This window comes from Bos mutus, chromosome 14, assembly GCF_027580195.1.
Source record: "Bos mutus isolate GX-2022 chromosome 14, NWIPB_WYAK_1.1, whole genome shotgun sequence".
NCBI lineage: Eukaryota > Metazoa > Chordata > Mammalia > Artiodactyla > Bovidae > Bos > Bos mutus.
The window spans coordinates 14,111,232-14,128,230 of NC_091630.1; the positions used below are offsets into that span (position 1 = coordinate 14,111,232).

The window sequence follows — 16,999 nt, forward strand, 5'->3', positions numbered from 1 at the left end:
CCATAGTCTGTGTTACTGTCACGTCTGCAGTGCGTACTAAATGGAACTGCCTCTGCTGTGGTGTCCCCAGCGCCAGCTTCACCAGCGTGAGGGATGCCGCCTCCCACCACTGTCCCTGGCGCCTCCCACCACTGTCCCTGGCGGCCAGGACCACAGGGATGGAGCGGGGAGAGGAGCGCTCTGCATACCTCCCTCCACTGTCCCCAGCCTCTGACGTTCCCTGGCACAGGTGCAGCTATAGGATCGAGACCCGGTTATAGAGGAGGCTGGGCCGCAAGTTCTGGCCTCTCTCCTGGAGATAAGGGATCACACCGCTGGAAATCCTCCAAGTGCAGGGAGGCCTGGGCAGCCCCAAACTAGGTCAGGGGCCCTCTAGAACAGTGGTCAGTATTTGCCAGCTGTAACCCTTCAGTTAGTGGTAAATCAGTTTAGTGGATCAAGGCCCAGATTACTTGCATTCATCTTCTATTACTTTTTTTTTTTCTTTTTAATGAGATAAAATAGAAGGCAACGTATTGTTATATCACGTGTAGTAAGTTTCATCCTGTGAAATTTTGGCTTCTGTTTTGTGAAATGTGTATCTGTGTATCTGAACTGGTGAGAGGTGTTTTGTTACCAGAAGTCATGATCAAAGGCCCGCGTGTTCCCGGCTCCAAGCGTTTGCTCTGTGTCACTCCGCATCTCACTTGTTTTCCAAGCACGGTGTTTCTCTCTTTTATTGTTGGTCCGTCACAGTCTTGTCTGTGTGTGTGTGTGTGTGTCTCTCTCTCTCACACACACACACACACACACACCCTCCAAACACAGTGTTTCTCTCTTTTATTGTTGGTCCGTCACAGTCTTGTCTGTGTGTGTGTGTGTGTGTCTCTCCCTCTCTCTCTCACACACACACACACCCTCCAAGCACGGTGTTTCTCTCTTTTACTGTTGGTCCATCACAGTCTTGTCTGTCTGTCTGTCTCTCTCTCTCACACACACACACACTCCAAGCACAGTGTTTCTCTCTTTTATTGTTCATCCATCACAGTCTTGTCTGTCTGTCTCACACACACACACACACACACACACACACACACACACACGATTCCGTCTGTCTCTCTCTCTCACACACACACACAGGATGTCCAGAACAAAGCTGTGAGATCTCTTGTTCAGATCTAGTAAGTATTGCATGCAGTGAAAGGCTGGTCTGGTGACCTACTCACTGTCATTGTGTCTATGGGAAATTATCATCTGATTCTGAAGACAAAGCTTTAAGGAAAAAAAAAAAAAAAAGCCTCTGTTGTAATTCATGCCTGTTACAATTGTGGGGACAGTTGTTACAATGTAGATAAAACCTTTCAACCTAGACTTTGACCTCCCAGAGTTTTCCTAGAAAAAAGTTTTGACAGTAGAGAGGATTTTTTAACCCCTTATCTCTGTGGAAATCAGCAGCACTATCTTTATTTTGGTCTTGGTTTGAAAGTAGTCTGTTCTGACCTTGTAATGTTATCTCCGCAGGTCCCTTTACCCGGCCTCATCCGGCCTTGTGGCGAATGGTCTTTGGTGAGTTGCACATTAGTCAGTTTCAAAATCCATTCTACTCTCAACAGATCTTTTTTCCTTGTATGTTAGAGCAGTTTTTCTTACCGCTCTACTGTAAAACTTAATAGTTTTTTACTTTTTGGTGTTCCTGGTATCAGTTTGTTATTAAAATGCTTTGCTACAAAATAAAGTGCTGGTGACAGCGGAAATTCTTATACACGTGAACTGTTTCAATCCCTCCCCGCCTGGCCTCCCCCGCCCCAGCCTCCCAACACTGCTGTCCATTAATGCACGGGATCTGATGTGAGGGCGTGTGGCTTGTTCTTCCTGACGGGGCTCATCGCTAGTGAAGCTCAGGTGCATCGTATGAGCGTGTTTGCCTTGTCAGCATCCAGGAGGGACCGAAACCCCAGCAATCTCCCTGGTGTCGCAAGTGGGAAAGAACTCAGAAAAGGAGAGGTCTTAGCAAAGAGCCCTGATTTGAACTACAGTTTAGTGATGAGCGTCGCATATGCATGTTGGGTCTCTTATGACATTTACTTGATTTCTAGTCCAAAGAGTAAAACCACCCAAGTGGATTTAAATCTAATCTTCAAAACTTTGGGGCTTGGCTTCATTTTACCTAAGTAATCATCCAAAAAAGTTATTCAAGGTTCAGATAGGGCAATCTTATGCGAAGGGACCCTTAAAATGGAGATTATGCTCAAGTCTGTTTATTTTTCACCCTTCAGAGATCATAAGTAAGTCTCTGAATTCAGTGGTGAGTCTCCGTCGTGTGCTCAGCAGGTGTTCACCGAGTCCCGAGTGGGTGGCTCCTGTGGCCCTGAGCCTGCAGGCGGAGAGGCCGGGTGCAGGGAGGGCGGCTGTAGCAAGCACACTGGGAAATAAATCAGTAATCTGAGCAAAGCAGATGTCTCCAAGTGGCAGGAAGTTTATTAAAACCACAAGAAGCGACACTGACTAGTAGCTGCTTTCACTTGGAGGTGATGGGAGGCGCGAAGGAAGTGTGCCTAAGCAGAAACCTGCCTGCAGAGAAGGATCCAGGAAGATACTAGAGGCAGGCCAGACCAGGAGAGGCAGAGCTGGGTGTAGGTGGGACTACAGGGCTTGGGAAGGGCCGGGGGATGCCACGGGAGGGTTTTTTTTTTTTTTTGCAGGTAAGTATGTGACTCATTTCCATTTCTTAAAATATAGTTCTGGTTGTATTATACTTATAGCTCATGGACTTAATATGGCCACTTAAAAGTTGTGAGTCATTTTCAGCTAGATGGCTACATCTAGTTTTTCTAATTTCATATGGTCCATTCTAGGTAATGAACAATTTTATTGCTTCCCTGGAGTCCTGGAACCCTTTGATAACCTGATGAGAACTATAGACCCTTTCCCAGTGTACACACACACACACACACACACAGGCACACACACAGTTTTACATATGATATTCAGGCCTTCGGGGATGTTGAAGCCCAACTGTGAACTCTCGTTCACACAGGGCCTCCTGGTCCACACTTTCTTTGTATCCCAAAATAATTATTTCAAAAGGGTCATAATGAGAAGGTGTCGTGGGAGGTATTTGCAGTCAAAAGTACCAGTAAAAGTAGCTAGTACATAATAATACATAAGAAGGCTATCCTATAGACTTGTCTAAAAACACATGCGCCCTGGGCCCTGGGATACACGACCAAGTCAGCTGTGTCCTCTGAGCCAACCCCCCCGCCCCGAGGACCAGGAGAGGCCCTGTCTACCAGCCTGCGCTGTAGCCGCCTCAGAGGATTCCATTCCAGCCACGGACACTCTCTCCTCTGGAGCGGCTCCCTGGGGACCAGTGCCAGCCCACTTTGGATGGGGTGCTGTGGTCCAAGGTCGTTTGTATCACAGCGTCTAGATGTCCTCCACAAGCATTTTCATCCCAGCAGATTCGAAAAGAAGAGGGAAAGTAACAAAGCCATTGGTGGCTGGTTCTCAAGTCTTTCTAAAATATCTTTGCAGGCTTTTGCCTTCTTACGGTAGACTATTGACTTTCTTTTTTAAATGACATGGGCGATTATTAGGCTACCACTTACGATGTGGTGTGACCGTATCATGATGCCCACAGGGGTTAATGTGGGGTGTAAGTGGGGGGATGAGTGACCCTGGGCCACCTTTCACCCCTCAAACCCCAAACCGAGCCATCTGCCAGGCCTTCCTTGCCTGCCTCCAGTCCAGTCTCCATGCAAGTGGCCAGAGGCCATCTCCTGAAATGTTCTCCAGGTCACCTCATTTTCCTATTTGGATCCCGTCAGGGGCTCCTCCTTTGACTTCAGGTCAAGTCTGTGGTCTTCACAGTAGCCCTGAGCCCTGGCCGTCCCTTCCTAGCGGCCTCACTCCCTTCCCGTCTCCGCCAGCTCCTAGCCACATGCGGGCTATGGACCCTCTTTCCAGGAACCCACCTGATCGCCTCTGCCTGCCGTCCTGGCCCGAGTCCCGGGTCTTCTTATCCACCCCCTCGCCGGTCATCTGCCACCCCTCCAGCTCCCAGTGTCAGCATCTCTTTCTAGATGAGGACCGAGTGTCAAATTGTCATCAAAGGAAAGGCCAGCTTGTCACGTGAGGGGTCCCCACAGCCCACATTTCAACACCAGTGTCTGCTTGGGGCCACTAAGCATCATGCCGCCTGACACCGGCTCCCTTCCTGGACCTGAGGGTGTTTCTTGTTTCCTGCAGGGCTCAGCGTGCTCTACTTCCTGTTCCTGGTATTCCTCCTCTTCCTGAACTTCGAGCAGGTTAAATCCTTGATGTACTGGCTAGACCCAAACCTTCGCTATGCCACAAGGGAAGCAGACATCATGGTACGTACTTGTCCGCTGTGAGTTAGAGAAGCTGGTTGACCCCTTGGGTGTAGGAGGTAATGTTGGCTTCATATCTTAAATTGGTCCTACATAGAAATTTTCCCTATATTTCCTACGTAGATAACCTCGGCACCAGTCTCTGGGTGGGCTGGTGTGGTGCCTGTTTCCACGATGAGTGATCCAGTCCAGGAATGTGAATCCTTTCTTGGCCCAAAGCGGGTGGTAGGAAGAGATGAGCGTTACCATCAGCCGTAGGTGGGAACTCTGCCCCTGACACTTGTAAGCTGTGGGACCTTGGGCTGTGGACCTGCAGCCTGTTCCCTCTTTTGTAAAGTGACATAATGCTTACCTTGGACGTTTGCTGTGGCCTAGACGAAGGCCCAGCATGGTGCTTCACGCACCAGTCCTCCAGTGGTGGCAGCCCAGCCCGTCAGTGTCTCCCGCAGCCCCTCCGCCCCGACTCCAGCCCTGATGCCCCGATCCTTCCCCCCTGCTTGCCACGAAGGGGCCAAGTTGTAATGAGGGAAGCCATTTCATTCATTACTTTTATGAAGCCACAATAAATAACTTTGTTCTTGTCTAAAATGACTAATGGCTTCGGCTTTTAGTGAAGAGATTATTTTATACTGTAATACTGTTCCTTTTTCAATTTTTAAAAAGGCCTGATGTTTAGTACAGGTTGAAGAACTACCTAGCAACAGTCAGAAAAGAAGAACAGACATTTAGGCCATAGTTGGGTCCTTGTTTAACAAGCAGGAACGAGGTACAGAGGGAGTTAGCTAAAAGTCGAAAAAGTGATCATTCTAGCATAGTCGAGATTGGTCAGACCCTTCTTGGAATGGTATTTCCAGATTTTATCTTTAACTTTTATAAAAGGATGTGTTAAAGACAAAAATAAGAAGGCCAAAAATTATTTGAAAGTCTCAAGGAGCAAAGTCTGTCTTGAGATTCTTCCTCTAAGGGAAGAGAAAGGTACAGGGTGACTTCCAGTTTATAATGATGCTGATCGTAACAGTTAAGAGTGAGGTTGACAACAGTTGTTGATTGTGGATTGTCTGCTCGGCCAGGCCGAGCTGGGTGCTTTATATATAGTGCCTTACATATGGTGTATATGTTCATATCCTCATTTTACCAAGGAGGAAATAGAAGCTTAAACTAAGATCCATCTGGGTCCAAAACCTACACTTGCCCTTAAGACAGTGCCTTAAACATACAGTTACGATAACGAGTGTTTGATGCCCCCAGGTGTCTTATGAAACAGAGACTAGGGGAAGGATATGCCAGGTTATAGTTATTACCTGCCACGAGTTTCCTGAGTCAGAATGGTCATATGATAAACTAACTTCCAGGTAGATTTGCTGGTGTGTCACGCTTGTTCTCTGGAGAAGGCAATGGCACCCCACTCCAGCACTCTTGGCCTGGAGAATCCCATGGACGGAGGAGCCTGGTAGGCTACAGTCCATGGGGTCATTAAGAGTTGGACATGACTAAGCGACTTCACTTTCACTTTTCACTTTCGTGCATTGGAGTAGGAAATGGCAACCCACTCCAGTGTTCTTGCCTGGAGAATCCCAGGTACAGAGGAGCCTGGTGGGCTGCCGTCTATGGGGTCGCACAGAGTCGGACACGACTGATGCGACGCAGCAGCAGCAGCAGCAGCAGCAGGCTTGTTCTCACAGTGGATGGGGGAGAGGAAATCTCATAACACTTTGACATCCACCTTCCTTAGGAACTTAACATCACTGCTGCTACTGCTGCTAAGTCGCTTCAGTCATGTCTGACTCTGTTCAACCCCATAGATGGCAGCCCACCAGGCTCCCCCATCCCTGGGATTCTCCAGGCAAGAATACTGGAGTGGGTTGCCATTTCCTTCTCCAATGCATGAAAGTGAAAAGTGAAAGTGAAGTTGCTCAGTCATGTCCGACTCTTCGAGACCCCATGGACTGCAGCCCACCAGGCTCCTCCGCCCGTGGGATTTTCCAGGCAAGAGTACTAGAGTGGGGTGCCATTGCCTTCTCCGACTTAACATCACAGGGATATCCTATTGTTATGTCAATAATTACAATCCCCCAAAGAGCTGACACTGGCATTTAAAATCTGGTTTCCAAGGACCGGCTAATTCTTTCTCAGCAAACAAAGCAAAGCCAGAGGCAGTTTTCAGCTTCTGGAATTCCAGCTGGTGCTGGCCTGGTCTTAGTCTTCTCCATCTCTAATTCCTCGTCACTTTTTACTTCCTTAAAGTAAGCTTGTACAGTTCTGAGGACTTGTTCCTTGATGGCTCTAGAGACACGCATTCCTTTTTTAGGACTTGTGGTGAGAAGTGTCTTTATGTAAGACAGAAGCCTCTAGTCCCTGGTTCCCTGGGCCTTCTGCCCTCCCCATTCCTTCAGCCACCACTGGTTCCTACTCCTGATGCCTGGCTCTCATCCATGGCAGGTGCCACATGTTGAAATGCAGACACCCCTTCCCCCTGAAAATTAATATTATAACTTGGGGTTGGGAGGGCAGTCACTGAAATCCTATGAGAGACAGTCTTTTATGTAATTTTCTGAAAAGTTTGCTATGTTTCTAAATATTTATTCTGTTCAAAAATATATGATATAAGGTTCAGACAAGCTTTCAAGTGCATCTGCTTTATAGACTGGGTCGTCTGGAGCAGCAGGGGAAAGACCCCCCTGCTCCCAATTCCATGTCCTCTCAGGGCCTAGAATCTACAGAAAGGCAAATTAAACAAATTAATTGCTGGCTCTTTTTCTTAGAGAATTGTTTAAGATAACTTTGATAAGTTTTAAAAATTTTATCAGCACATGCCTAATCTTGTTTCATCCCACCCTCTCGCTTCCCCTAACACACACATCTTATTATCAGACATCAGTATTTAAATATATGGATTTTTAAAAACGTAACCACAATGCTATTTTTAGTTGCTTAAAGTTAACAGTATGCAGTGTTCGCATCTCTTCCCCAGTTGTCTCATAAAGGTTTCTCTCTTCTTTTGTTTTGAATGGTTGACTTGTTTGGATTAGGATCTAGACAAGGTCCCGGTGTCGCCTTTGTTGCAGCTCTCGTATCTCTTAGTCTGCAGTCCCTCCATGCTTTGGTTTAACATCAGTGTTTATTTGTCAAAGAAACTATATTGTTTATTCCATGGAGCTTCTCACTTCTGGATTTTGCAGCTTGCATTCCCAGGGTATCATTAATGCATCCCTCTGTCTCCCTGTATTTCCTCTAAACTGGAAGTTAGATGTAGAGGCTGGATGGGATCCAGACTCCAGGCAGGTTTCCATGGCAGGGCTGCTCGTAGGCAGTGCCGTGTACCACACTGGGCCTCACAGTGTCTAGGGGTCTCTCTTTTATGATGTTCAGCTTGATCATAGGGTCAGCATCAATTGTATGATGCCCTATCAATCACTTGTATGACTTGGAAGGAGAAAAGTGAAATAGGCACCAAACATTGTAATACATTGAAAGTGACATCCAACTCAGTCACATCCAACTCTTTGCAACCCCATGGACTATATAGTCCATGTAATTCTCCAGGCCAAAATACTGGAGTGGGTAGCTGTTCCCTTCTAGGGGATCTTCCCAACCTAAGAATCGAACCCAGGTCTCCTGCATTGCAGGCAGATTCTTTACCAGCTCAGCCACCAGGGAAGCCCAAGAATACTGGAGTGGGTAGCCTATCCCTTCTCCGGGGATCTTCCTGACCCAGGAATCGAACCAGTGTCTCCTGCATTGCAGGTGGATTCTTTACCAGCTGAGCTACCAGGGAAGCTCAGTACATTGAAATATTCACCCAATTCTCAGAATGCTAAATGTGAAAAAGATGTGTCATAGAATCAAGAAAGTGTAATGATTTCAGTACACAGTGCAGTGGGATAAAGAAAAAGATATGGGTGCTATTAGAACTTGTCTACTCTGAGAGGTCAAGGAACGCCTCTGTAAGAGCTGATGTTTATTCTTGTTGTTCAGTCATTAAGTTGTGTCCTACTCTTGCGACCCTCTGGAATGCAGCACACCAGGCTCCTCTGTCCTGCACTATCTCCCGGAATTTGCTCAAATTCTTGTCCATTGAGTTGGTGACGCTGTCTAAGCTGACAACTAGAAAGTGAGTGGGAATTAGCCAAGCAAAGTGGGAGAATAGGGGTCCGAGGCCATTATTCAGGAAGAAGGATCAGTCTTCATGGAGTCTCCAACTGGGGACCTGGGATAAGTCAAGAGTAAAGGAGAGAAGGAATGAGAGGCAGAGGAGGGCCGTTCCTGAGGCTGGGAGGTGTGGACAGGAGGTAGGAGTACTTTGTGAATGTAGTTAAGAGACCCTGAAGGTTTATAAGCAGAGGAACTACCTGATCTCAGCTGATACTTTAGTGGGTCAGTGAACATCATGCCCCATCTCCAGTCTGGTTTTGAAAATGCGGGAAAGAAGAGTGTACAGCATCAGCTGACTTCTTCCTGGTTCAAGCTCAGTGGAGCAGATGGCTTTAGACCCGGGCCACGTGGCGGTGCTAATCCCTTGTCCCGAATTAGGTTTCTGCTCCGCTGTCCCATCAGACATCCACGGGCTTCCTCCCACAGGGCAGAACCCAACTCACAAAAATTCCTCCAAGGGTGAGGGGGCTGACAGGAGCCTGTGCTGTCTGTATGTGAATAATTTCCCAAGAGGGGACCCTAAAGAGGGTGGGTACACGTGTTCTTTCTGCTTCCGTGGTCACCAGCTTCCCTAGGGAGGAGTGAGCAACAGAGCAGGGTAGGAGGCCCAAGATCCTTCCACACTGGGAAGGCTGCCCTTCCAAACACACACACACACACACGCACACACCCAATCACGCACACACCCCCAAACACACACCCTCAAACACCCCCAAGCACACACTCCCATACACTCACACACCCCCAAACATGCTCAACCCCCAAACATGCACACACCCCCAAACACACACACACACCCAAAGCCACACACCCGAACACACACACATTCCCAAACATGCACACGCTCCCAGACACACACATGCCCCCAAGCACACACACACCCAAAACTGTCTGATTTATGATCTGCAAAATCATTTCATTTATAGAGAACTGATTTCAGAGAGACCCGTTAAAACCTTTGCAGTCTTAAGCTGGAGGTGGGTGGTCAGAGTGTCAGCTATACATTTTATAGTTTTAGAAAGCTATCGCAGGTGTCTAAGCAAGAAATAACGGTGGCACTGAGTTGGAAGAAGAAACACATTGGGACGTAAAGTGAACAGGACTTGGTGTTTGGTCTAGTGTTGGGCAAACAGCGGAGAGGTGGAGCCGTCCAGGCCAGCGGTGGGTCGGCTGGGAGGGCGGGCTCCGTGCTCCCCCCTGCTCCCTCCTCCCTGTACGGCCCTCGGAGTCCTCACTGCACGCTTCTTCCTCCCGCTTCCAGGGCTGTGCCTGTGGGTGCTCCCTAGCTGCCTTAAACAGTGGCGTCTTGTGTCCCTCTCACGACCGGGACCTCGACCTCAGGATCTTCCAGATGTGACCGCTGGCAAATTTGTTCCTAACTACTATTTGATAATATAATAGTTATACACCACAGACACACTTAGCTCTTTGTGGTGCCTTCAGAGTACCTTCCCTTTTGTTGAAGCACAGAAATATTCTCCTGGAGAGTAGAAAGGCCTCTGAAGTGGTCTGCAACCCATGATTGCCCTCAGAGCAGCCTTCTGAAGATGGGACTCAGCCCTCTCTTATCTAACCCGCCGCAGCGCGCTGCAGCGTAAAGAGGAGGATAGGGCGTCTGCGGAAACGGGAGTTGACCGGGCCTTGAACCCTCCTTAACCTAACGAGTAACTGTGTTAGGCCCAGGGTGTCTCTGTCCTTCTGTGATTCCTGTGACAGGCACGTGCTCCAGAGCCTGGAAGGAGAATTGTCATCTCATGGCAGTGCTGTGGCTTTTTTTAAGCCTTATCTTGACTTACCCCTATTGATTTTTTTCCCTCTTTTTTTCTAGATTTTCCACTTACCATCATCATCCCATATCAGAAAAAAAATACAGTTTTTAAAAATGTCCTTTCAGCTTTGCAAGTTAGAGTGCATTTGTTCTGAGAAAGCTTCAGAAATCTGAGGCAGTGGATTTCAGAAGAGAGAGAGGGGAACCCCAGTGCTGTTTTTGCTCCTTCAGAGAGTATTGTTTCTAGAATTTGAAAATGTTATACTTTACAGGAACTCTGCCAGCTGACTGAAATCTTACTCCTTCCTATCTGATTAATTTGGGAAAAGCAAATGGGAAATGTAGAACTCTCTGAGAAGTGTTGTCATATGATAACTGCTTTCGTAATAAATACAGAAATAAAAGGAAATTGATTTGAAAGTTTTTCAAAACATATTAAAAAGAAAAAGGTATTAGAGATGGAACCTAAATTCTTGAAAGCTTTATAGTGTTTAAATATTTAGATTATGCAGTATTATACATTGTTGGGTAGAGGAGTAATTCTGCTTTCTTCTAATTTCTGAAGTTGGATATTTCAGCTCTTCTTCTTTTCTAATAAAAACATTTAAGAGTGTGTATTTTCCTCTAACTTCTGCTTACTTGTATCTCATCATTTTGATGTGTAATATTTTCATTATCATTTAATACTGAGTATATTTTAAATTTCTATTATGAGTTCTTTTTAACTCCATGATATTTAGAGGTGTGTTTTTAAATTTCCAAACCAGTTGGGTTTCTATTTACTCTTTATTTATTAGGATTCTGTGTTTTTGTTACTGATTTTAACACAGTTGCCCTGTGGGCAAGTGACATGGGCTCTTTGATGCCATTTCTTTAGGATGGGTTAAGCTTTTGTAAAATGATTTTGTTTCCCACTTTATTTAAGCTTTTGCAGTTCGGAACAAAGCAATTCTAGTGTATAAACTCTAATACTTGTCCGTTTTCCTCAAACAACTTCAATTACTAAAACTTTTTATTGGGCAGGACACACATTAGTTGTCAAGATCACATCAGTTGTTTTCATTTTATTGTCCAGACCCTGAAGCAAGTAGATTTCTAGAGCATTACTAATTATTTCCGTTTTATCTTAAACAGGAGTATGCTGTGAACTGTCATGTCATCACCTGGGAGAGGATTATCAGCCACTTTGATATATTTGCCTTTGGACATTTTTGGGGCTGGGCCATGAAGGCCCTGCTGATCCGAAGTTATGGTCTCTGCTGGACAATCAGTATCACCTGGGAGCTGACCGAGGTAAGAAGGGGGCGTGGGCCGCTGTCTAGATGCTATAGCGTGGGCAGTTTGTACGTAGGAGGAAGACAGTCCGTCAGTCAGCAGTCACGTAATCCATTCTCCAGCTCCTGTGGCATGAAACTATTTAAATCCCAAGGGATATTTTAAGCCTTTGTCAAACACACAGAGAAGCTCCTTGTCAGCTTCAGGCCTGCTCTATCTCACAAGTCTTAAAGAGAAACAACTGGAATCAAGATAAAGAATGGAGTTAAAATCCCAAACAACACAATTCAGTGGTAATGAGGACTTCCGCTGAGAAGTTAACAGGCGCTCCACCCACTAACTAGTTTCCAGTTTGAGATAAATAGAATTGTGGTGTTCGGGACTGTATGAGTGTATCCAGGCCGCTTTGTAGCCGAAACTGAATTCCCATTAGAGCTCAGCTATCTCAGTAATCAAAAGTTTGTCTCATTTACTGAATTTAAGAGATATATTCTTGAAAAACTATTAGTGAAGTGACATTCGGGGAACTGGTTCATTTATTGCTCAGTTATTGTATTATTCTTAATCATTCCCAGGGAACAGAATTTGGCTGTGTGTACAGTTATTTCTTGATTATGATTATTCTTCAGTGATGGTGCACAGGCCCATCTTTGCCCTGATCGTAACTTAGCGAGTGTACTGGTTAGACAGTCACTTCTATTAACATGCCTTTCATGGCCCCGGAGGCTGGAAGCCTCAGTTCAGGGTGTCTGCCTGGTTCACCGCTTCCCGGGCTTCTCCTCGCTGCTTGTGGTTTGCTGGCTGCCTCTGGTGTTCCTTGGCTTGTAGATCACCTCAATCTGCACCTTTGTCCCCACATGGCCTTCTCCCTGTGTGCCTTCATGCAGCGTTCCTTCTATGAGGACACTAGTCGTACTTGGTCAGGGGCCCGCCCTCCTCCAGGATGACCCCACCTTGCTAATTACAGCTGCAGTGACTGCATTTACAAATAAGCTCACCCTTATGAGGCCCTGGAGGTCAGGACCTCCACCATATGGGCTTTAAGGGGGCCACGATTCAGTGAGTAACAGTGCCTGCCACTGTTTGTAGTCATCGAGAATCTTCCCTGTGACCTGGAAGGGTGGCGTGTATCCCAGTGTAACAGTGGAAACTGGAGCTCCGAGCCAAGAGTGGATCCAGGGGTGCTTGCCTGTGAGCACGCCCGTGTCCCCGCCCCTGTACCTCACACTCACTCTCCGACTTGCAGGCGTCCTCAGGACCTCACCCCCGTGTGACCTGTGCGAGGTGCTCGGCCTTCCTCACCTCCCTGGCCTCTTGCCCTTCCCTTTCTTTGTTCCCCGGCATCCTTTCATCCCCAACTCCTGACGCCTCTTTTCTAGACACCTCTCCAGGTCATCCCTCTGCTCCCACTTGTATCTAATCTACTCTCTTCTTAGCTGAATTTCCTGTCTGCTCCTGCAACACTGTCTATTTCAAAGTGATCCTTACAGACCTCAACCCCATCACATGCTTCTACTACAAACTCTTCCCTGTTTGTCCATTGCTCTTAAAGCAAAATCAGGATGGGGGCGGGACTCAACAGCCTACGAAGGCCGGTGTTAGGGTGTTAGCTGGCTCAGCCTCCCCGAGACCTCTCACCTGCCCTCTGCTACCTGCCCTGCACAGTTGCTGTGTCCTTACCTCCCAGGAAGCCATCCTCTGAGTTCTTCCCTCCCTGCCCTGCGTCTTCCCACTGGCTGGGTTCACATTGGTGCCCCTGCAAGTAGAGCATCCGGCCCTTCTCCCCTGAAACACTTGGTCCACGTTAGATACGTGACAGGTGTCTCTTTTCTGCTAAACCTCTTGCCTCCAGAGGGCAGGGCCCATGTCTGCCCAGACCCAGACCCCAGGGCTCTGTCTCACACGGGCAGACGCCCCCAGATCTATAGTGAGTGAGTGAAGGTGACTCTTTCCAGCTCCCCCGACTCCTCTCTTTCTAGGCTGTCTCACCCCCGAACCCGGTACTCTCTAGAAAGGCTCTGCAGGTGGATGTCAGTGCTCCACATCCACTCCCTGGCAGAGTCCTGTTTCAGCAGGTCTGTGTCATCGGCTTCTGCAGAATTTTCTCTCTGCCTCATGTGAGTTAATGCTCCATGTCATGGCTCGGACCTCGGAGTCAGTCCCAGGCGGTGCACCGCCTGCCACGGGTCAGCCCCTGGCCCCTCACCCTCACACACAGTAGCTGTTGTGTATCTTCTCTGCAGCAGGCACATCAGGAAGACAGAATCCTTGTATTTGTGTGGTTTTGCAGTCTGTGAAAGGGCTTTCTACATGGCTCTAGTGGTAAAGGTCCCGCCTGCCAATGCAGGAGATGTAAGAGATGTGGGTTCGATCCCTGGGTCGGGAAGATCCCCTGGAGGAGAACAGGACAACCCACTCCAGCGTTCTTGCCTAGAGTCCCACGGACAGAAGAGCCTGGTGGGCTGCAGTCCTTAGGGTCGCCCAGAGTGGGATAAGACTGAAGTGACTTAGCACACCTGTGTGCACAGTCTATGAAATGCTTTCGTGAATAGTTCTAATTTGTAGCATTTATTTGATTACTTCAGAGGTTTACAGTTATGGGTTGCCTCTTTCCAGATAGCTGTCAGGCATTGTCTTTATAATTTCAGACTCTCTTAAAAGTGAGCCTTCATGCAGTGCACTGTGCTGCTCTGGACACAGCGAACAGGTCCTTTGTTTTGGACAGAAATATTTCTGTAAAAGACTTCTGTTCCACCCTTGATCTCACTGTGCCTCTTTTCTGGAATATCTTCACTTTCATCTCCATCTCTTGAAACCAGTCACTCCTGTCCTTAACCACCCTGCTCCAGCCTGTCTCCCTTCCAGAAATCTGCCACCATTGCCATCTCTCAGAATGAATCTCTTCCGTGTCTCTGCGGTTCCCATTTATGTCACCGTTGTAGCACTTGCCACAGCTTACCTGATTCTGGGGTTCTGAATAAGTGTCTGGTTCTGAATAAGTCCGGCTTGAGATCAAGGACCTCGGTCCATTTTGTCTCACCACCTTGTATTGCTACACCGTAGGCACTTAATAAAAGATCATCACTGCAAGTCGGTTAGTGTGAGATTTCCTGTTAAGCTAATTTACAGCTTACTATTTTATTCAAATATCTGTAGACCGTTTCTAAAATACACAGCTTAATTTCTCAAGCTGCTGGTTTCGAGGATTCTGCCAGTGCCCTGTAGGCAGTTGAGAAAACTTTGCTCCCTTCCTTCTCTGGGGTCCATGTCACATTGTCATGAGCCAAGGTGATTTATTGGTAGTATTTTTCAAGATGGGTCATCATTTCTTTAAAACCTTGTATTAATAAATTTTAAAAAGGCGCTGTTTGGATTAGCAGTATTTGCAAACTGTCATGAAATAAAAAATAAGAACCTGGTTACAGAACTTGGTTTTATTTTTTTTTTTTAATACGTCAGTGAAACCTAAAATGTCAACAAGTTTGAACAAAAGAGCATACTGTTAAAAGGAACGTTATCTTTCAGGATGGCACCCCAGGTTTGTTTTATTTTTCACAACCGTCCTCTCTCGTGTTTCCCAGCTTTTCTTCATGCATCTTCTACCCAATTTTGCCGAGTGCTGGTGGGACCAAGTCATCCTGGACATCCTGCTGTGCAACGGGGGCGGCATCTGGCTGGGCATGGTCGTCTGCCGGTTTTTAGAGATGCGGACTTACCACTGGGCAAGTTTCAAGTGAGTCGTCCTCCTCCGGGCCCTGCGTCACCGTTTCTCATGATGTGAACTTAACTGCTCAGTATCCCACAGCATGAGTGCGTTCTCTGATGACGAGGAGTAAATTATACATTGGTCACTGGAGCTCAAAAATGGTTCTAAACCCAGTTTCGGGCAGTGATCCGGAAAATGCTGAATCATTTACGAGCTTCTCAAATCCATCCCCTCTTTTTTAATCCTTATTCCCCAGCCTGCATTCCCACTCCCACGGCTGGATTGATGACTGCCTTGTCCCCAGGTTAACCCCTCTAAGCCTTCCGCCACCACTGCCCGAGAGGTGGTCTCAGGACCGTCAGAGCCATCATGTCATTCCCCTGTGATGGTCTCTCATGGGCCTGAGGACAACGCCCATGGGCTTGGCGATTATAAGTAACCTGTTTATTCCGTGTCACATTACTCTTGGCATGTGGTATAAGGGGGAGATTCCACAGTGTGCTGCATCTGATTAACCAGTTTATTCCATCCCTTTCGTGAGTAATCCTTTCGTTGGCCACTGACTTGAAAGGACTTTTCAATATATTTTGAGCAGTATATAATGTAACAAAATCTGTAGCAGCGCTGGGTTTTGCTCTCAGCAACCTTCATACACAGTATCTCATTTGAGCCTTACATCAACCCTAGGGGTAGACACACCACCGTTCTCTTCATTTTAGGGATGACGGTACTGTGGTTTCGGTTTGGTAATTTGCCTGAGGACATTCAGCTAGCAAGCTGAGTCTGAATTTGCATCAGGCTGCCTGGCTCCTTAAACACTCCATTATGCTTCCCTAATTTCGTACATTTATGCTCAAATTCAGATTGAGAATCATTCTGTCAAGTTCCCAAGACATAAACACAACAAATGAACAAAAAAGTCCCCCTGGTTTCAAGTTACATTAAACATGAAGGAATATAGATCAGGTTGGATTAACCTTTTCACTCCATTAAATGTCCAGATCCCCATCACATCGTATCTTTATCCCAGTCTTTCTCTACCTCTTTGCATGAAGTTCCACCATTTTTTAGTACAGGCCCTTCCTCATTCTTGTTGATTTTTGGAATAGACTCTCTTTCTTTGTTGGCCTTGTGCCGCAAGCCTTCTTGCAGGAGGTTTTCTCACTGCAGGCTTGTTGATGGGCGGGTGAGTGGGTGAAGAAACAAATCTGGGTTCCCTTACTACCCCTCCTGTCCCCCTCCCCACACCAAGAATGAAAGGCTGGCCTGTTTGTCCTTGTGCCTTCAGCATCTGAAACAGTGTCTAAGACCTGAAGGTCCTCCACATAATGTTCTTGTTGAACTGAAAAATCTTTACCATTAATTAAATACTGCGACCTTGGATTTCAGCTCCCCTGGTCTCCCACGCGGGGACCAGAATCTGTCCCCAGCTCTGAGGCTTAGGAGGTGTGCTGGCATCAGCCAGTCTGTGTCTTCGAGCCTCAGTGGTCTCGTTATGACCTGTGGGACTGTTTGTTTCTATCACAGGAATATAAAATTTTTAATTGAGTGATTTCTAGGATGAAACCCAAGAAAGGTCAAAAAAAGTCGCAATTCATCACCTGAAACTTAACCGAAGCAGCTATAGGGCCAGGAACCACATGGGTCACCTCCCATACCTTGCGCCCCCAGGTTGGGGTGGGGGGTGGTGAGCCACGGGTGGGAGTTGTGTCGCTGCCGCGTCCTCACCCTTCCTGGCCTAGCTCCAAG

At 47.1% G+C, this 16,999-nt stretch overlaps 1 protein-coding gene across 1 annotated transcript in view; it reads left to right on the forward strand.

The window, feature by feature from the left end:
* Positions 1 to 16,999, forward strand: part of PTDSS1 (phosphatidylserine synthase 1) — a 67,599-nt gene that overhangs the window by 23,753 nt on the left and 26,847 nt on the right. The window contains exons 3-6 of the mRNA XM_070383001.1: positions 1,501 to 1,545; positions 4,228 to 4,352; positions 11,404 to 11,562; positions 15,126 to 15,277. Of these exons, the coding sequence (XP_070239102.1) occupies positions 1,501 to 1,545; positions 4,228 to 4,352; positions 11,404 to 11,562; positions 15,126 to 15,277 (481 nt within the window). The remainder of the gene's footprint in view (positions 1 to 1,500; positions 1,546 to 4,227; positions 4,353 to 11,403; positions 11,563 to 15,125; positions 15,278 to 16,999) is intronic.